We start from the raw sequence: 15,637 nt of genomic DNA, 5'->3' as shown, positions 1-15,637 counted from the left end.
GGTCCTGCTGTCAATGAGAAGCTGAGTGTCCGACAATTATTGAATAAATTATTACATAAATTAACAAATAAACTGGGGTACGGAGCCCGACTGCCAGATTTGAACATTAACTCTGCCACTGACTGACCCTGAGCGAGAAGCTTCACCTCCCCAAACCTCAGCTTCCTCTCCTGTAAAAGGAGTAATGCCAGCACCAGGAGTAACCAGCCCAGCCAGGCACAGCGGTTTCCCCAGGGCCGGTAGTCAGCGTTCAATAAAAAACATTTTTATCTTACCGCTCTCTGTCCCCCCACGACTGTTGAGTTAGAAGGCAACGGACTCTCTCGAATTGACTGGAAATAACCCATAAACAAATGGATGAATAGTATTATCCTAAGACAAAAAGCCTTTGCCATGGCAATACAAAAGTGTCTCACGGGTATTTGATCCCAAATGAGGCTCTGTTCCAGCCCCTGAATAACAAGGCTCAGAAAGGTGGCCAGCTCTGAGGGTCCTCGGACCCGTCAGCACGATGCGGAGTTGCATGTGCCTGTGATACCCCCGGCGAGCCCAGGGGCTGCTCAGGAGCCCGCCAACCTCCCTCAGCCCCTCCCGGAGACGCCCTGGTGATAACTGTGCAGGCTTCTCTGAGGCAGACAGAAGCCACTGAAACCAGGCAAAGACATTGAAAATCGACAATCAGAAGCCGTTTCTGTCTAGAGGGAGCGAGCACAGGGCGTGGTGAGGAAGCACACCTCCAGTCGTCGTTCATAATATTTATTTTGGAAAAATATTTTAAAAAGGATTTTCTTCAATAACAAAACAGTAAAAAACTCAAATAACATTTGCACAATATTCCATAAATACATTTATATACAAAAAAATATAGTCACATAGACCCGAAGTGCCTTTGTACATATTTACCAAGATTTAAATTATAAAAAATGAACATCACAAAATACTCAAGCTTTACAGATATCATGAAAAATATTTTTACAAGTCCAAAAAAATAACACACATTTTTTTTCCACCTAGAAAAAACACATTTTAGTATCAAAAAGGACGATAAAGGCAGTGTTTGTGATTCTAATTCAAGAAAAGACCGGCTCATGAGAACCCAAAATATACACTTCAGGCAGTGCATGCTTCTCACGTAGCAATTAAGTCCATTCATTTAAATATATATTTTTTAAAAGCCAACTGTCCATAGTGCAACGGGAACGTCCTAGAAGGCAGTGCAACAGGCCCCTTGGCCGCCGCCGAGCTGCAGCCACGCCGCGTCCCCAGCTGGCCTCGGAAGGGAGAGCCGGCTGGGTCCGGATGGGTTCCTCAGCAGCAGTCCGCGGGTCTCCCTTTCCTCTTTCAAGCAGCATCCCCTGGGGCATATATCCTTGGAATTTTATTTATGTGAAGAGAAACGGGAACTTTGCCGCATCACCTCCATTTCACACCTGGTGGGCCCACAGGACAGGATGGGAAGTTAGTTCCAGACAGAGGTCAGCACCCTCTGACTTCTCCCCCCGCTTCCACCCCGAGACCAGGCCCGGGCTGCGCACTGACCTCGGTCGCTATGACGCACTCGTCTTTCTCCTCCGATATGACGTACACTGACTGGTACTTTGTGTCTTTTGAAGTAGAATACACGGAGTCTGGTCTCTTTCTTTCAGGTGCTTCTCCACTGAGGGGAAAATAAAAGAACCACAAGAAACACGTGAGAACAGGAAAAACTGACCAGCGCCGGCCCAGAGTGCAGCACCCCCTCCGGGGGTAAAGCTCAGGGTTAGAGCGTCTGACTGCAGAGTGCAGCACCCCCTCGCATCGGGGCGCCCTCCCAGGCTGGCCTTCCCGCGTGTCCCCTCCCGGCCGCAGCACGCACCCCCTGAGTGTCGGGGTGCTCTTCTCCTCCCCTGCAGAGCCCTGGGGCTGGCCCTTGGCGTCACGCTTGCCATGGGGGTCCCTGACGGCGGCCGCAGCGTCGCCCTTGAGGTCCTGCACTAGGTTATAATCCACAGCAGGGTAGCGGGCCTTGAGACCGTTCTTATCAGCCCCGTGGTCCCCGTGGAAGTCAACCTTCTTGTTGGTGTTCTTGATCTGCGTGGCCCCGATGACGCTGACACAGATGTCCTTCTCGCGCTGGCAGTTGGCCAGGTTGTTCATCGTCTCCGCCTCCCCACGGCAGGGCTCGGCAGGGGGCCGGTCCTTCTGCAGCCTGAGCCGCACGCAGACCACGGCGGCGGCACAGCCCAGCAGCAGCATGAGGACAAGCACCACGCCGGCGCAGACGGCCACCCAGGGGAAGGGCCCGGCCTGGCCCTCCACGTACTTCTCGGTGAGGTCCACCACCACCGCCGGGCCCGGGGGCGGCTCAGGCAGCAAGAACTGGCAGTTGGGGCCCCCGTAGCCCCGGGCGCACTCACACAGGTAACGCCGGTCCCTCTCGTGGCAGGTGGCCCCGTTGTGGCAGGGCGCGTGCTCACACCTGCTGACAGGGGCACTGCAGTTCCTGCCTGTGTAACCTGGGGGACAGGTGCAGGAGTACTCGTTCACGCCGTCCCGGCAGGTGCCCCCGTTGGCACACGGGGAGGAGGCACAATCATCCACGTTGTCTTCGCAGCGCCTCCCGGAGAAGCCAGCCTGGCAGCGGCACAGGTAAGCATCACCAAGGTCCACACACTGTGCACCTGGAACACAGGACACATTCTGAAGCCTTGCCACGTGTCAGTCCTGCAAGGTACACCAGGGATGCGAGACAGACGAGGCAGCCGTGGCCTAGACACAAACATCAGGGGAGGGGTCTGGTCCAGCTCGAGCTCAGTAAACTGCAAACAGTACAGCTAACATCTCTTTTCTTTAAGTATTTTTTTAGTGTTTGTTTATTTTTGAAAGAGACAGAGTGCAAGGAGAGGAAGGGCAGAAAGAGAGAGAGGGAGACACAGAATCCGAATCGGAAGCAGGCTCCAGGCTCTGAGCTGCCAGCACAGAGCCGGACACGGGGCTTGAACTCGTGAACTGTGATGAGATCATGACCTGAGCCGACGTGGGACGCCCCACCGACTGAGCCCTCCAGGCGCCCCAAGTTTATTTAAATTTAAAGAGAGAGAGAGGGAGAGGGAGAGAGAGAGAGAGACAGAGTGTGAGCGGGGGAGGGGCAGAGAGAGAGAGGGAGACACAGAATCCGAAGCGGGCTCCAGGTTCTGAGCTCCCAGCGCAGAGCCCGACGCGGGGCTCAAACTCACGGGCCTTGAGATGATGCCCCGAGCAGAAGTCGGACACTGACCGGCACCCCCGCAGCTAACCCTCCCAGCAGCTCCGCTCCCACCGGGGCAGTACACGGCACTTTGGCTACAGCGTTGCATTCACTTTCACGACATCCCACAAAAGACCCGGTTTGCAGATGAGGCAACCGAGGCTTAATGAGGCTGATGTGCTTGCCTGCAGTTCCACAGTCAGTGAAAAGAGCAGGGCTGACAACAGAAAGGAAGAGGAAGAAAGGAGGGAGTGGAAGAGGTCTCTGTCCTTCGAGAGCCAATCTGTTAAACCTCCTGCTATTCTGCCTCTAAAATAAAGCAGCCAACCTTTCCGTTGCTTCAGTGGGTAGAAACAAACAGGAGGCAGAGCACGAGCCCACAGGACCGCCACGCCCTCTGTACGGCACGTGGACAGCAGAAGGACAGGGATTTCCTCTCTGTCAATCATCGTGGCTAATGGCGAAGCTCACAGAAGGCCTGGCATGTCTGGCCCCAGCTTCTCTCCTCTACCCACTCACAGGGGAGCAGGGGGCCCGTCAACAGACCACACTTCTGCACAGACACACCAGACGGTTATGTTTGGGTGACAGAGCTGGGCCGGGCTTCCCTCCAAAAACAGTCGCTGGGCTGCCATTGGAGCGCAATCTACTGAATCATGGCCCCGACTCCGACACCTGTGGTGCGATATGACCTTGAGAAGTCATCCCACCTCTCTGCCTCAGGCTCCCCCTATAGGACGTGAGAATCCACACTCCTGCCTGCCTTTCTTGCTCCTTGAGCATTTCCAGGCTCGGGGATAACACTTCTCTGAAGAGTTTCTGTTCAGTTGAAAGGGCTCCATAACCTCGGGGTAGCTTGCAAAGTGACGTGTTTGGTTGGAAACGAAACGCATGTGCTCTCTAATGTATTCTCATCAGTGCTGACCACCTGACAAAGTCTCAGAGCGGCTGGGGCTGCCGTCCTACCATGAGAACAGGGTGAAGAGCTGCAGGAATCCACCTTCTTCTCACAGTTAAAGCCGGAGAAGCCCACGGGGCAGCGGCAGGTGTACCCTCCTTCGGGGTTGTCTGAGCACCGTCCCCCGTTGAAGCAGGGGCCGTCGGCACACGCCATGGCACTCAGCTCACAGATTCTGCCATAGAAGCCGGGTGGGCACGTGCAAGAGTAGCCATTCTCAAGATCCTGCGTCGCAGAGAAGATAAAGCGCTGTCACAGGGTCGCTCCAAGAGACCCACGTGATGCGTATCAAACCAGCGCCCCCGTTCAACAGGAAATCCTGCTGGGGCTGGACTCACCGTGCAGCTGCCTCCATTCCTGCAGGGGCTGGCGCCACACTCGTCGATCTCCGTCTCACAGTTGGCCCCTGAGTACCCCGGCCGGCAAGAGCAGGTGTAACTTCCCTGGCCCGTGTTAGTGCAGGTGGCCCCGTTCCTGCAGGGCTTGTGGTGTGTGCAGTAGTTCAGGTCTGCGAGGGGCAGAGGCGGGAGAAGGAGGAGAGAGAAGCCCAGGGTCAGACTCAGGGAGACCACACCTTCCCCGTGACGAAGCCAGGGAAGCCCAGGGCTGCTGGATGGGGCTGGGGGCTCACCCTGGTTGCAGAAGAGGCCACCCCAGCCCTCCTGGCAGTTGCACTGCCAGGGCTGCTGGCAGGTGCCGTGGAGGCAGCCTGGGTACCGGATGCACTGGTCACAGTACCGGCTCTGCCAGCCCACTCTGCACCTAGGAAGAGAGCACGTGTCAGGCGGGCGCCGGCACCACCGGGCTCAGGGTCACACACACGCCCGACCCACGAGAAACCACCTTCCAGCGACACCAACACGTCTGGCTCTCAAATGAGGCAGAACACCGGAGTCTCCCCGGGAGCCTGCAAACACGCCAGTGCCTCAGAGGGTCTGATTTCTGGGAGTGAGGCTCGCTGGGACAGCATTTTTAGGGGCTCCCTAGGTGGTCCTAGGATGCCAAAAAGTTTGGGAATCCCTGAACTAAACCCATCTTCAATGTCAATTCCTTGCAGACAGCTATCCGTACGTTCCCATAACCACCGAGGGGTTTCCGTGACTGACAACCTGTGACTCTACGTGTTTCTGTATGTTTACTAAGTAGAAACACGAGAATAACGGCTCCAACCCCGACAGCCAGCTACTCTTACCCTGAAGTTTTCAAACCATCACCCAGAGCTACTTTACGAATACACCAGGTACAAGGAGAAGCAGAGAAGGGAAAAACCCCTTTTGCAAACTTACTTGCACTCCCCTGGCTTGTCACAAAACCCATGCAGCTCGTCGCATCCTGGCAAGCAGATTGCTACAAGCAAAGAGAAGACACGGGGTCAAGCCCCACCCCAAGATCCTCCCCAACACAACCCGGGGCTGCTGCCACAATGCGGTTGGGACAAAACTTGCTCAGCTCAGTTGGCAGACCCAGCGGAGTTAATCTCCATCTGTGGAGTATCCACGGTCCTGCCTGGTAACTGTGGACTTCACTCCGCCCTGGGATGAGCATTCTTCTTAACACAGCGGCTCCAGGACAAAAGAGCGCGGAAACCCCCACCCCCACCCCATCCCCTTTTCTTCTGAGAGGGTCAGAAGTCCTTCCCCCTCCTCCTCCCCCACTTCCCAATTCTATGCACAAAGCTCCACCTCTTAATACCCAGAAAGTGTGTGTGTCGATAAGGGTGGACAGCTGGTATGCAGAGTACCAGGGCAAGACAGCTGCTCTATTGTCTCTGCTCTCCCAGCAGCTGCCCCAGTGCGACAATACCGCCTCCCCCGCCCCCCGCCCCCACCCGCACACACACCCCCGGCGTGTGTGTACACACACACACACACACACACACACACACACACAGACACGCGTGTGCGCGCGAGCCCTTTCCGCCAATGGGAGCTGGCGTGCGCTCCCGCCGCCTTTGCCCGGAGAGATCTAATCGATGGCACGCGCTAGCTGGGGGCGGGGAGAGGCTCCAGTGTTTGAATAAGAAGAAAAAAGTTTAAGTTTACGGCTCCCCCGCAGCGAAGAAGAGGAGGGAGGGGAGCGGACGGAAGGCAGCAGGCAGGCCAGAGGTCCCCGCGGGGGTGGGGGCTGATGTGGAGCTGGCTTCCTTCACAGAGTTATGAAACTCATCGACGAGCTGCTCCAAGTTTGTAAGACAACAGAGCCCGCTCAGGCCCGGCCGCAGCTCAAAACAATGACCTACCCTCACCCCCAGGCACGAATCAGAACTGAGAGACCTCCCTGGCAAGAGGTTCTGGGCCTAAGGACAAGGAGGGAGGTTCGCCTGCTCCAGGGCAGGAGAAGGAAAAGTCACCAGGATTTCTGGGGAGTTCCAGGGCCCACCCAACCCCTAACTAGAGGGAAACCCAACCCCTGGGTGTGCAGACTGGCAGTGAGGCCTCCGCAAGCTGAAGAGAGGCCTACCAACCTGAAGCAGGCCCAGGAGCCAGCGGAAGCCTCGCAGGCCTCCCGCTCTCCACCAGAATCATGGGGCAGGCAGGGCCCGTCGCCTTTTGGTGAAGGTATTTCTTCCCCAGGCAAGGTGTTTTGTGAGCGCAGTGTGCGCTCTGGCAGGCGGGCCCCTTCCCCTGTGGCTCTTGCCTACCCAGGCCTCAGCTGACACACACGGTCTCCTGTCCACAGACCCCTATGAGGGACTATGTCATTAACAACACACGTGCGTCACGCAGAGTATTTGCAAATACGCTCAGTCTGCGAAAAGGCCAAGCACACCAACTCTAGAAAGAAAACGAAGCATTTTTCCAATGAGACGCTGTCCTGGCAAAGAGAACTGGTTTGGAGCATGCGCCTCCACATACAAACTCTCCTCTCTGTTCCTCCCTTCCTTCCTCCTCTCCCTCTCCCTCAGGCTCACTTCCTGACCCCTGGCCCTGTCTCCAAAATCCTCCCTGATTAAGAAAGGCAGCTTCCCATAGCGGAAGTTAAAACTTCTGAGTTGACCCCAACCCCGCTGCTGGCTAGCTGTGCGGTCTCGGCGAGTTTCTCCAGCTCTCTGGCCTCAGTTTCCCCACCAGAGCATCACTCCACTGCTGACATCTGAGGACCCCACTGGCTCACAGAATACTCCCACCCCCACCAAGGAGGGAAGCAGGAACTCACGTTCAGTGCAGTACTGGCCTTTCCAGCCAGGATCGCAGACTTTTTCCCCCCTCTCCCCGCAGGTGAAGTGGCCGAAGGCGTCGTCTCGGGGGCGACAGAAGACGGAGCAGCCGTCCCCGTAGTAGTGCTCGTCACACACAAAGCGGTAGGAATACTTGAGGTCTGTTCGGCCGCTGCTGTGCAGGTCCTGAGACCACTCCTCGCCCACAGTCAGGTGCCTCTGCGTGGCCAGGCGGCTGATGAGTCTTTCTGGGTTTTCTGTGGGAAGACGGTGCTCCTGTTGGTTCTGACCAAGAACCCAGAGGCTTGGGGCACTGGGGGAGGTAGAACTGACGTGTGATGCAGGGGAGGAGGCCACAGGCCCTCCACCCAGAGCCTCCTGCAGGAGTTTGCAGAATGTAAGCACAGAAGCTGATTTCTGGTGGAGACAAGAGGTCAAGTGTGTACTGACTGGGGAAGCTGTTGACTTGGTTTTGGAGTTTTTTGATTTGTTTTTACCTGTTGTGAGGTCATCAGGAGAATCTGTGTGAAGGGCTTCAATGATCAGCGAAAAGGTGCCCTGGGAGAAAGGGGGGGGGAGACAGAAGATAAACTAGAAATGTTAAAAACCAAAACCCAAAGGGACGCTCTCGGGTCACCCAAGTCCGGAACCGCCTGGGGTGCGGTGCAGATCTGTGTGCCCAGAGCAGGGTCTCCGGACATCTCTTGCCTGTTTTCACTTTCCTCAAGGAAATGGAAGAACTTTTTAAAGAGTGGTTTCCTGACGTGTTTTTTCAGCCTGTTAGTACAGGATATCACGTTAAAAAAAAAAAAAAAAAAAAAAGGCTGCGAGCAGGCGGGGCTGCAGGGATTGTCATCAGTCACCGGGTGGGGGGGGGGGGGGGCGCTACACACAGGGGCCAGGGGCTGTCATGCTGCGAAAGCAGTTCAACCTGCCCATAGGGCAACGAGAGAACGAGAGAAGTGTCCCCCGAGAAGGCACTCGCTGGACCGGGGAGCTACGGGCAGAGGCCGGTTCCGAAACCTCCCAGACCCTCCGCCTCTCGGCCCCGCGGTAGCCCGGCTGTCACTCTGCCGCCTGAAGGGTCACTGGGGGCGTGGAGGCGATGCTCCGGGCCTGGCCCTTCCGCCGCCACCCTGAGGACCGCGGCGGCCGCCCGCCTCCCCTCCCCGGCACCCCGCCGGTGCGCGCCCCCAGCGTGCCTGGCGCGGGGCTGACCCGTCGAGGCCCCCGCCCCGCCCCGCCCCGCCCCGCAGGTGCAGCGCTCACCGGCCAGGTAAAGCCGAAGGGGAAGCGGATGGGGTTGCTAAAGGCGGGGTCGGCGCCCGCGCCGTCGGGCAGGCTGAAGGAGTCCACGCCCAGCACCGGCGTGACGGCGCTGCCGTAGGTACAGGGTGGCTCAGGAGACACGCTGGCCTGATAGTGCTTGAGGCACACGCGGAAGAAGGTCCTGCAGGCGCACGGCGGCGGCCCCGCGCCCCCGCGGCAGCAGTTGCGGTTTCCCAGCAGCCCCTTCTTGTTGACGAACTCCTGAAGCTTCAGCTCGAACACCCCGGAGGTCCAGACCTGGGGGAGGGGGGGGGGGCGGGGGGCGGGGCTGAGGGCGCGGGGCCCTGCGCTCCGAGGCTAGCTTTCGGGTTCACCGCGGGCTCCGCCGGCCCGGCTCGCCACCCCCCTGCGCCTCCTGTGCCCTGCCTGACGCCTCGCGGCTCCCGGGTGCCCCATCGACACCCGCCCTGACAGCGGGGCCCTGAACACCCCAGCCGACAACTTACCTGGCACAGCAGGGCCGACACCACGGCGAGGGCCAGGGCGCACCGGCGGCCCATGGTGCACCGCTGGACGCGCTCGAGCTCCCCTGCGCCCCCGCCTTCGGGCCCTAGAACTGCGGGGGGTGCCCGAAGGTGGCCGTGGCCCCCAGGAGCGTGGACAGAGAAGCGCCGCCGCTCCGCCGCGGGCCGGGGTGATCAGGGCTCCTTTCTTCCGGAGCCCGTGTCTCCTCTTTCGGGGGCTGCGGTCGTCCAGATCCGCCCTGCGCGGGTGACGGCGCTCTGGGGGTGTACGAGCAAAGGGCTGGCTCCGAGCCTGCTGATGGAGCCGCAACTTTCGGTTTTCCTCCTTTCTTCCAGTCCACCAGTAGGTAGGGGTCGTTGGCTTCCTGGTTTTGTCTCAAGCTTCTTCCCAGGAAAAAAAAAGGGGGGGGAGGGGAGGAAGCGTCCAGATTTTCAGCTTAATTCCCAAAGAGCTTCCTCCGAGTCCGATTAGAGAGCCGAGGTCTGGAAATCCCACCGGCGAGGCGATAATCCCGGGCCCCGCGGAGCGCGCACAGGGACCCCGGCGGCGGCGAGTGTGCGCGGCGCGCCCTGCAGCTCGGGCCCGTGTCACTCGGCGGCGGCGTGCGTGCCGGGAGCGTCCCGGACTCGTGTGTCCCGCGCCCCCGCGCAGACACGCGTCTCCCCGAAGGACCCAGCCGGTGCCATCCACATAAACAGCACGGGGTCCCGGCACAGGGCGGCGGGTGGCGAGCCGAGACGCCGCGCCACGGCTGCGCGTCCGGTGCGCGCTCGGCCCGGCCGCTCTCCGCGGGTGCGCGCCGAGGTCTGCGCTCGCCGGCGCCGGCCGCCCTTATATCCCGCCGGCCGCCCGCATGGCTAATGAGATGCAAATGAGCAGCCCCCCAATCTGGCGAGAGCTGTCACAAAGGAGCCACTTTTCCAAACCCTCCTCTCAATGGATCGCCAAATGGTCAGTGAGCTGTAAAATGTGCAACCTCCTCCCCGCCCCCACACCTCCCCGCCCCCGGCCCTCCCCTGCCCCCGCCCCCGCCCCCCGCCTTCCTCCGCACCACACAAAACGCGCTCATTTACATTCCTGCAAAATGTTCGCCGCGAGAATCCCCTGCGCTCGCGAGGCGGGGGCCCTGGCCGCGGCCCCTCGGCTCTGCCGCCGGCCGCAGGCTCGCGGAGCCCCGCAGGGACACGCGGGGACGCGCGGGGGCGGTGCCGAGCCTCCGGCCCCGCCGAGGGCCGCCCGCCTGGGGCCGCCGGACGCGGCCTGGGACACTCGCCCGGCCGACGCGGCGTCTGCGTGCCGTCTCCCCGCGCGGGCCGGGCCTCGGGGTCTGGGGGCGCGGGGGCCGCGAGCGTGGTCGGAAAGGGGCGGGCGCGCGCAGCGGGCGGGCGGCCGTGAGTTTCGGGAAGTTTGGGAAGGTCTGACATCGACGAGCCACCCGGCCGAGGACGGCGACGCTGCGTCCGGGAGTCCTCCGAAAGCAGGGCTGAGGCGAGCGCGGCGCCCCCGGGAACCCCGGAGTCCCCGCGCCAGCGGGAGGCCGCTGGTGGGGGCGGGGTCTGGGTAGCGCTATGCGCCTCCCCCCCCCCCGCAAGCTGGGAGATCCTGACGCCTCAAACTAGTGCCCGCACCCCCGCCCCGCACACGCGCGCGCGCGCACATACACACGCGCGCGCGCACACGTCCTTCCCTGAGCGATTCTCGGCCACCGCCACCTTTCCTGGGTGTCCAGCCCCTCTCTCCTGGGTATTCCCCCCTCGGCCTCCCTCCGCTTGGTAAAAAGTGAGTTTGGTGTGTGTCGTTCGCGTGGCTGTCATTAAGGCAGTCTGTTATTGTGCGAGGCTGAATCAGTGGCTCTTTGTGCGCTCAGCTGTATGGTAATGCGGACCGCACCTGCTCCCCGCACAATGCCGAGAGAAAGAGCTCCCCTCCGCGCGCGCCGCGGCCTCTGCAACAATGTCCGGCACATGTTCTAAAGACCTTCCAGCCCGCCCCCCCCACCCGAAATCTTTACACAACCATCACCTTATTAGGTTTTTACACGTCCATCAGACACTAGAACTTTTGTTTTCATTTTTTTTAAGGGAAATGAGTTTATTGGGAGGGCTGAGAACACACGTATCACACAATGAATTATCTAAATTGCTCTCATGCTTGTGTGCTCAATGCAGAATTAAGGTGGCGCATGGACCCCTACTCTGGCATCCAGCTTCATTAGGCACACTTCGGGGTCTTTTTCCCAACCCTGTCTGCTCCCCTCCCCCTCCCCCAGCACCTCCGGCGGTGTCATCAGGGTGGAAGGTGTGAATGTGGGAGTAAATGTCACTCGGTGTGTGACACAGCCCCAGGGTGCCTGGCCACAAGGGCCTCGCCGCAGGTGTGCTATAGCCACCTTATTGGTGGGAACCGGCGCTGTCCTGGCAAAATGTGACCTTCATTGCAGCGGGTGTGGAGATCACAAAGTACTGTTTAATGAGCAGGAAGAGAGGAAATACCGAGTAAAACCACTGTAAACAACAATCTAAAATCACTTGGGGACTCAACCATGGCCATCCTTCTGGACGTTAGGCAACCAGAACCTTGTTTCTTTGGCTCCCAAATACCCGTAAAGTTCCTGAATTGACAGATCTGTACACCTTAGGTTTTCCACTGCTGCCTGGTCAAAAAGCAAAGAATGAGTCGAAAGTAATGTGCATGTAAGGGTGAAGTGAGAAAGGCAGGCTTGGACCCCACCAGAACCCCCTACTGTTTGGTTCAGAACAAATGGAGACTTCAAAGATGCTACACCCCCGGGATGGTGGCAATCCCAGTGTGGCCACCCTTTGCAGACTTTGTAAGGACGTGCTACATCCCCACAGGGCCGGGTCAGCATGAATCCTAATTTAATCTTGCCACCTAGTGTCAGCATCCTTTTCTCACTACATCCATGTTTCCTCTGAAAGCTAGTTTCTGAGAACTTTGCTCTCTCTACAGCATAGAAGTTGGTGTGTGTGTGTGTGTGTGTGTGTGTATGGTGGGGGGGAGCTGGGTGGGTGGGAGGGAGGTGAGAGGGTTCCAGGAGCAAGGGAGACACAAAGGAAGAAAGGAATGTGAGCTCTAAATCCTCTGTGCCTCTGAGTCTGAGAGTAGATTTCAGTAAGAAATGAAATTTCAGGAACCTTTTAATTAGAAAATGGAAGTGGGAAATAGTCTCGTCTGAATGCCTGTTTAGAAAACTGGAAATAAAAAGTTCCACGCGCAAGGGCTTAAACCTTGGGGGGAAAAGACTTGCCCCAAATCTTTAACAAACCCCCCTCAGTATCAAGTATTTGTTAAATTGACGTGGCACAGATTTCTCGATTACAGCGGCAAAGCGGAACTGAAAGGCATCGTAAAATCCATCAGAATCCTGCCCAAAGCGTTCATTCTTTTCCAACTTAATTTATGCCACGCGATTCTGTATTGGGGAAATCAAGCAGAAAGCTCTTTTCTTCTCCTTCCTCCTCCTCCTGTTCTTTCCTCTTCTTTTTTCTTCCTCTTCTCTCCTCTCTCCTTCTCCTTCCTCCTCCTCCCCTCCTTCTCCTCCTCCTCCCCCTTCTTCTTCTCCCCCCTCCCCCTTCTCCTTCTTCTCCTCCTCCTCCTCCTCCTCCTCCTCCTCCTCCTCCTCCTCCTCCTCCTTCTCTTTCCCTCTCCCCCCACCTCACGCTGGTCCCTCTCCCCCTCTCCCTTTCAAAGCTGAGCTAACGGGAGACTGTTTAACTTCTGTGTTTCTGTAGGGGCCTGTTGTAGTTTAACTCCTGCACACCAGTAGCTGAGATGAACAAAGGAGAGACTCGAGGTCCAACTATTCATCCTTTCTTTGCACTTTAATTTTCATTGATTGGGAAGACAAGGGGAGCCCTTAGGGATTCAGGCTGAAGGGGGGGACACGCCTTTAGACGCCATCAGCCCCCTAGCCAGCCATCTGCTCCGAACCAAATGGCGTTTTTCCACTCCTGACTGCGTGTCTCTATACTCCCGCAACGCACTCTGAACCCCCTAAATGCAGGAGGAGGCTCCAGCTAGAGTATGTTAAATAGACTTGCCTCCACGCCGGCCCTAGTGGCCAGATCCCCTCCTCCCCGCACACCATAAATCCTCACCTTGCTTATTAGGAAAAAGCAGGAAACTTTCTTTTAAATACTTTTTGATTTCTCAGCAAATTTACTGTACAAAGTGAGACTCATTAGGGCTTAGAAGGCACCCAATCCATCAGACACAGGAGAGGACACAGAGATTTGCTGCCTGGTGGTGGGGTTTTAGTTTTGCCAGGCATGCATAGCTCATAGCCTGAATAACCTAGTGGCTAGGGTAGGCTCGGGTTGTATGACCAGAACCATGGCCACAACAACTACAGCTAAGTTCCCTGTTTACTGGAGACCCTGGTTATTTTCCCCATCATTTTATTAGGTGACTTGGGGGAAAAGGCTCCCAGTCATCATTTTATCAAATTAAATGTGGCCACCTCAGTACTGGTGTGACGAAATACCGTGGACACCCAAATCTGTTTCAGTCCCCTTTTGCCCAAAGAAAGGTTCTATTCTCAGGGTGTGTGTGTGTGTGTGTGTGTGTGTGTGTGTGTGTGGTGGTGGTGGTGGTTGTGGGAAGAGGAAGGAGGGTCTGGGCAGATTGCAAAAAACAATGCCCAGAATAGGCTCCAGAGTCTAAGCCAGCCACAGGTTCAGTTTTCTGTATAAACAAGTCTGGAGACTGGAGTGATGTTTGTGTTTTCTTACACCAACTGAATACTGTATACCCAACAGAGAGGTTCTCTTATTCCTGAGAAGAATCAGAGTCCTTGTTCAGAACAACAAAATAAAAAAACTTCCAAGCAGCAAATCTGGTGTTGATCAAACATGCCAGGTTACTAGGAGAAGGAGGAGGAGGAGGGGACCTAAAGCATGTTTATTAATTAGTATCACATCCCCCAGCAATACATCCTACTGCCCCTTCTCATCAGTCACAGTTTGGGTATCTTTTTTTTTTAACCATACAACGCTATTACAATCCCATTGACTATGTTCCCTATGCTGCACCTTCATCCCCGTGACTTATTTATTCCACAAACAGAAGCCTATACCTCCCACAGCAGTTTTGGAATTACAAAGTGGTTAAAATAGCAGACAAATTGACCAACTTGCTGTGAAGGTGCAGATCTCTTCCGTAAGCCCTGGGTCTGTGTAGTGTAGTCACTAGGGACGCTTACTTCTTACTTCTTAAGGCTGTCTCGAGTCTCCCAGAGCCTCACACACACTGACCCCTATGGATATACGGATTTGTTTAGACTTGACTGAGCCCTGTGTGGATCTGTCGTTGAAGGTACATTCTGACCTAAGCCATCCATTCATACCCAGCAGGGAAAAAGAAGGGGAGGTGGGCAGAGCTAGCTTACATTTAGACACTGGAGGCCTCCCAGTTGCTGGAGAATAAACAGGTCACAGCAAACCCAGTGAGGCCCCATTCTGACCTCCTGGGGCAGCCCCCTCATAGCAGAGATGGCCCCACAGACAGCCAGGACAGTGACTTTGGGCCGTCAGGTTCATGTGGGGCGTGGGGGGGGGGGGCTAGTGGCAGGAGGACAGACCCCAGCAGGAGAAGCAGAGGTCCTGACAGTTTCTCCTAAAGCTTTCCCTTCTCAGAGCAGGCTGGGCCGCTGGAGACTGTAAGTGGCACGGTGGCCCGGCCTTCCCGGTGGGGCAGGGTCATGGCGTGTCATCTAACCTTTCCTTTTCAGTGGGAGCGGCGGCCGTGGCGCGGAAGGGAAGGCAGGTCCCAGTCCCACGTGGTTTCGCGTGGCGGTCGCGGTGCCGCGCACGGGGGACACCCCACCTCCGCGGATGCAGGGGCGGCGGGTGGAGGCCGCAGGTCCGCAGCGAGTTGCAAAGGCATGTGCTGATTTGCATGAGAAAGGGCGAGTCGCGTGCTCAGCTGGCGGCCCCGGCGCAGATGACGGGTCCCCACCCCCCGCGCCGCTCCCCCCCCCCCCCCCCCCCCCCCCCGTCCCGGGCCGCGGACGCGGCTCCCCGAACCCGCGGATCATCTGCTCGGGCTGTCCCGCGCTCATCTCCATGACAAAGCGCGTGTTTACCTGGCCCGGCACCGGCGGGCACGCCTTTGTCCCGGATCGGATGACCGCACAGCTGCTCCCGCCGCCGCGCGCCCGCCCCGAGTGGCCCCTCAGAACTTTCCTGCGACTGAGCGCGCGGGGGCCCCGAGGGGGGCGTGGGGCGGAGGCTGCTGCGGCCCGGGAGGGGCTGTGCCGGACCGCGGCGCAGTGCCGGAGGGCTCCCCAGAGGTGGTGGCTCGGAGAGGTGCCCGCGATGGGTTGCAAGGGCCAGGGGGGCATGGGCGTGAGGCCGGTCACCCCCACGAGCCACTGGCAGGTGCGGCGCTAGGGTGACGCAGGGCCACCCTGAGGGCCCAGGTCGACTTCGGGACGGGCCCGTGCCAGCCGCGTGCGGCGACCCGGAGCGGTGGCAGGGTCGCG

General features: G+C 58.1%; 1 protein-coding gene across 1 annotated transcript; it reads right to left on the bottom strand.

Annotated features, from left to right (window-relative positions):
• Positions 1 to 740: 740 nt before the first annotated feature.
• Positions 741 to 10,082, bottom strand: DLL1 (delta like canonical Notch ligand 1). The gene is made up of 11 exons (XM_027056418.2): positions 9,117 to 10,082; positions 8,611 to 8,907; positions 7,839 to 7,899; positions 7,341 to 7,598; positions 5,471 to 5,531; positions 4,816 to 4,946; positions 4,523 to 4,692; positions 4,193 to 4,409; positions 1,856 to 2,660; positions 1,540 to 1,657; positions 741 to 1,430 (listed from the first exon to the last, which is right to left on the bottom strand). Exons 1-11 carry the CDS (start codon positions 9,168 to 9,170, stop codon positions 1,425 to 1,427), a joined length of 2,178 nt encoding a protein of 725 aa, XP_026912219.1. The 5' UTR covers positions 9,171 to 10,082; the 3' UTR covers positions 741 to 1,424.
• Positions 10,083 to 15,637: the final 5,555 nt, after the last annotated feature.

The sequence above is a fragment of the Acinonyx jubatus genome, chromosome B2 (genome assembly GCF_027475565.1).
Source record: "Acinonyx jubatus isolate Ajub_Pintada_27869175 chromosome B2, VMU_Ajub_asm_v1.0, whole genome shotgun sequence".
Lineage (NCBI taxonomy): Eukaryota > Metazoa > Chordata > Mammalia > Carnivora > Felidae > Acinonyx > Acinonyx jubatus.
Note: the sequence above shows the minus strand (reverse complement) of the source record. Positions and strands in the feature narration are given on the sequence as shown.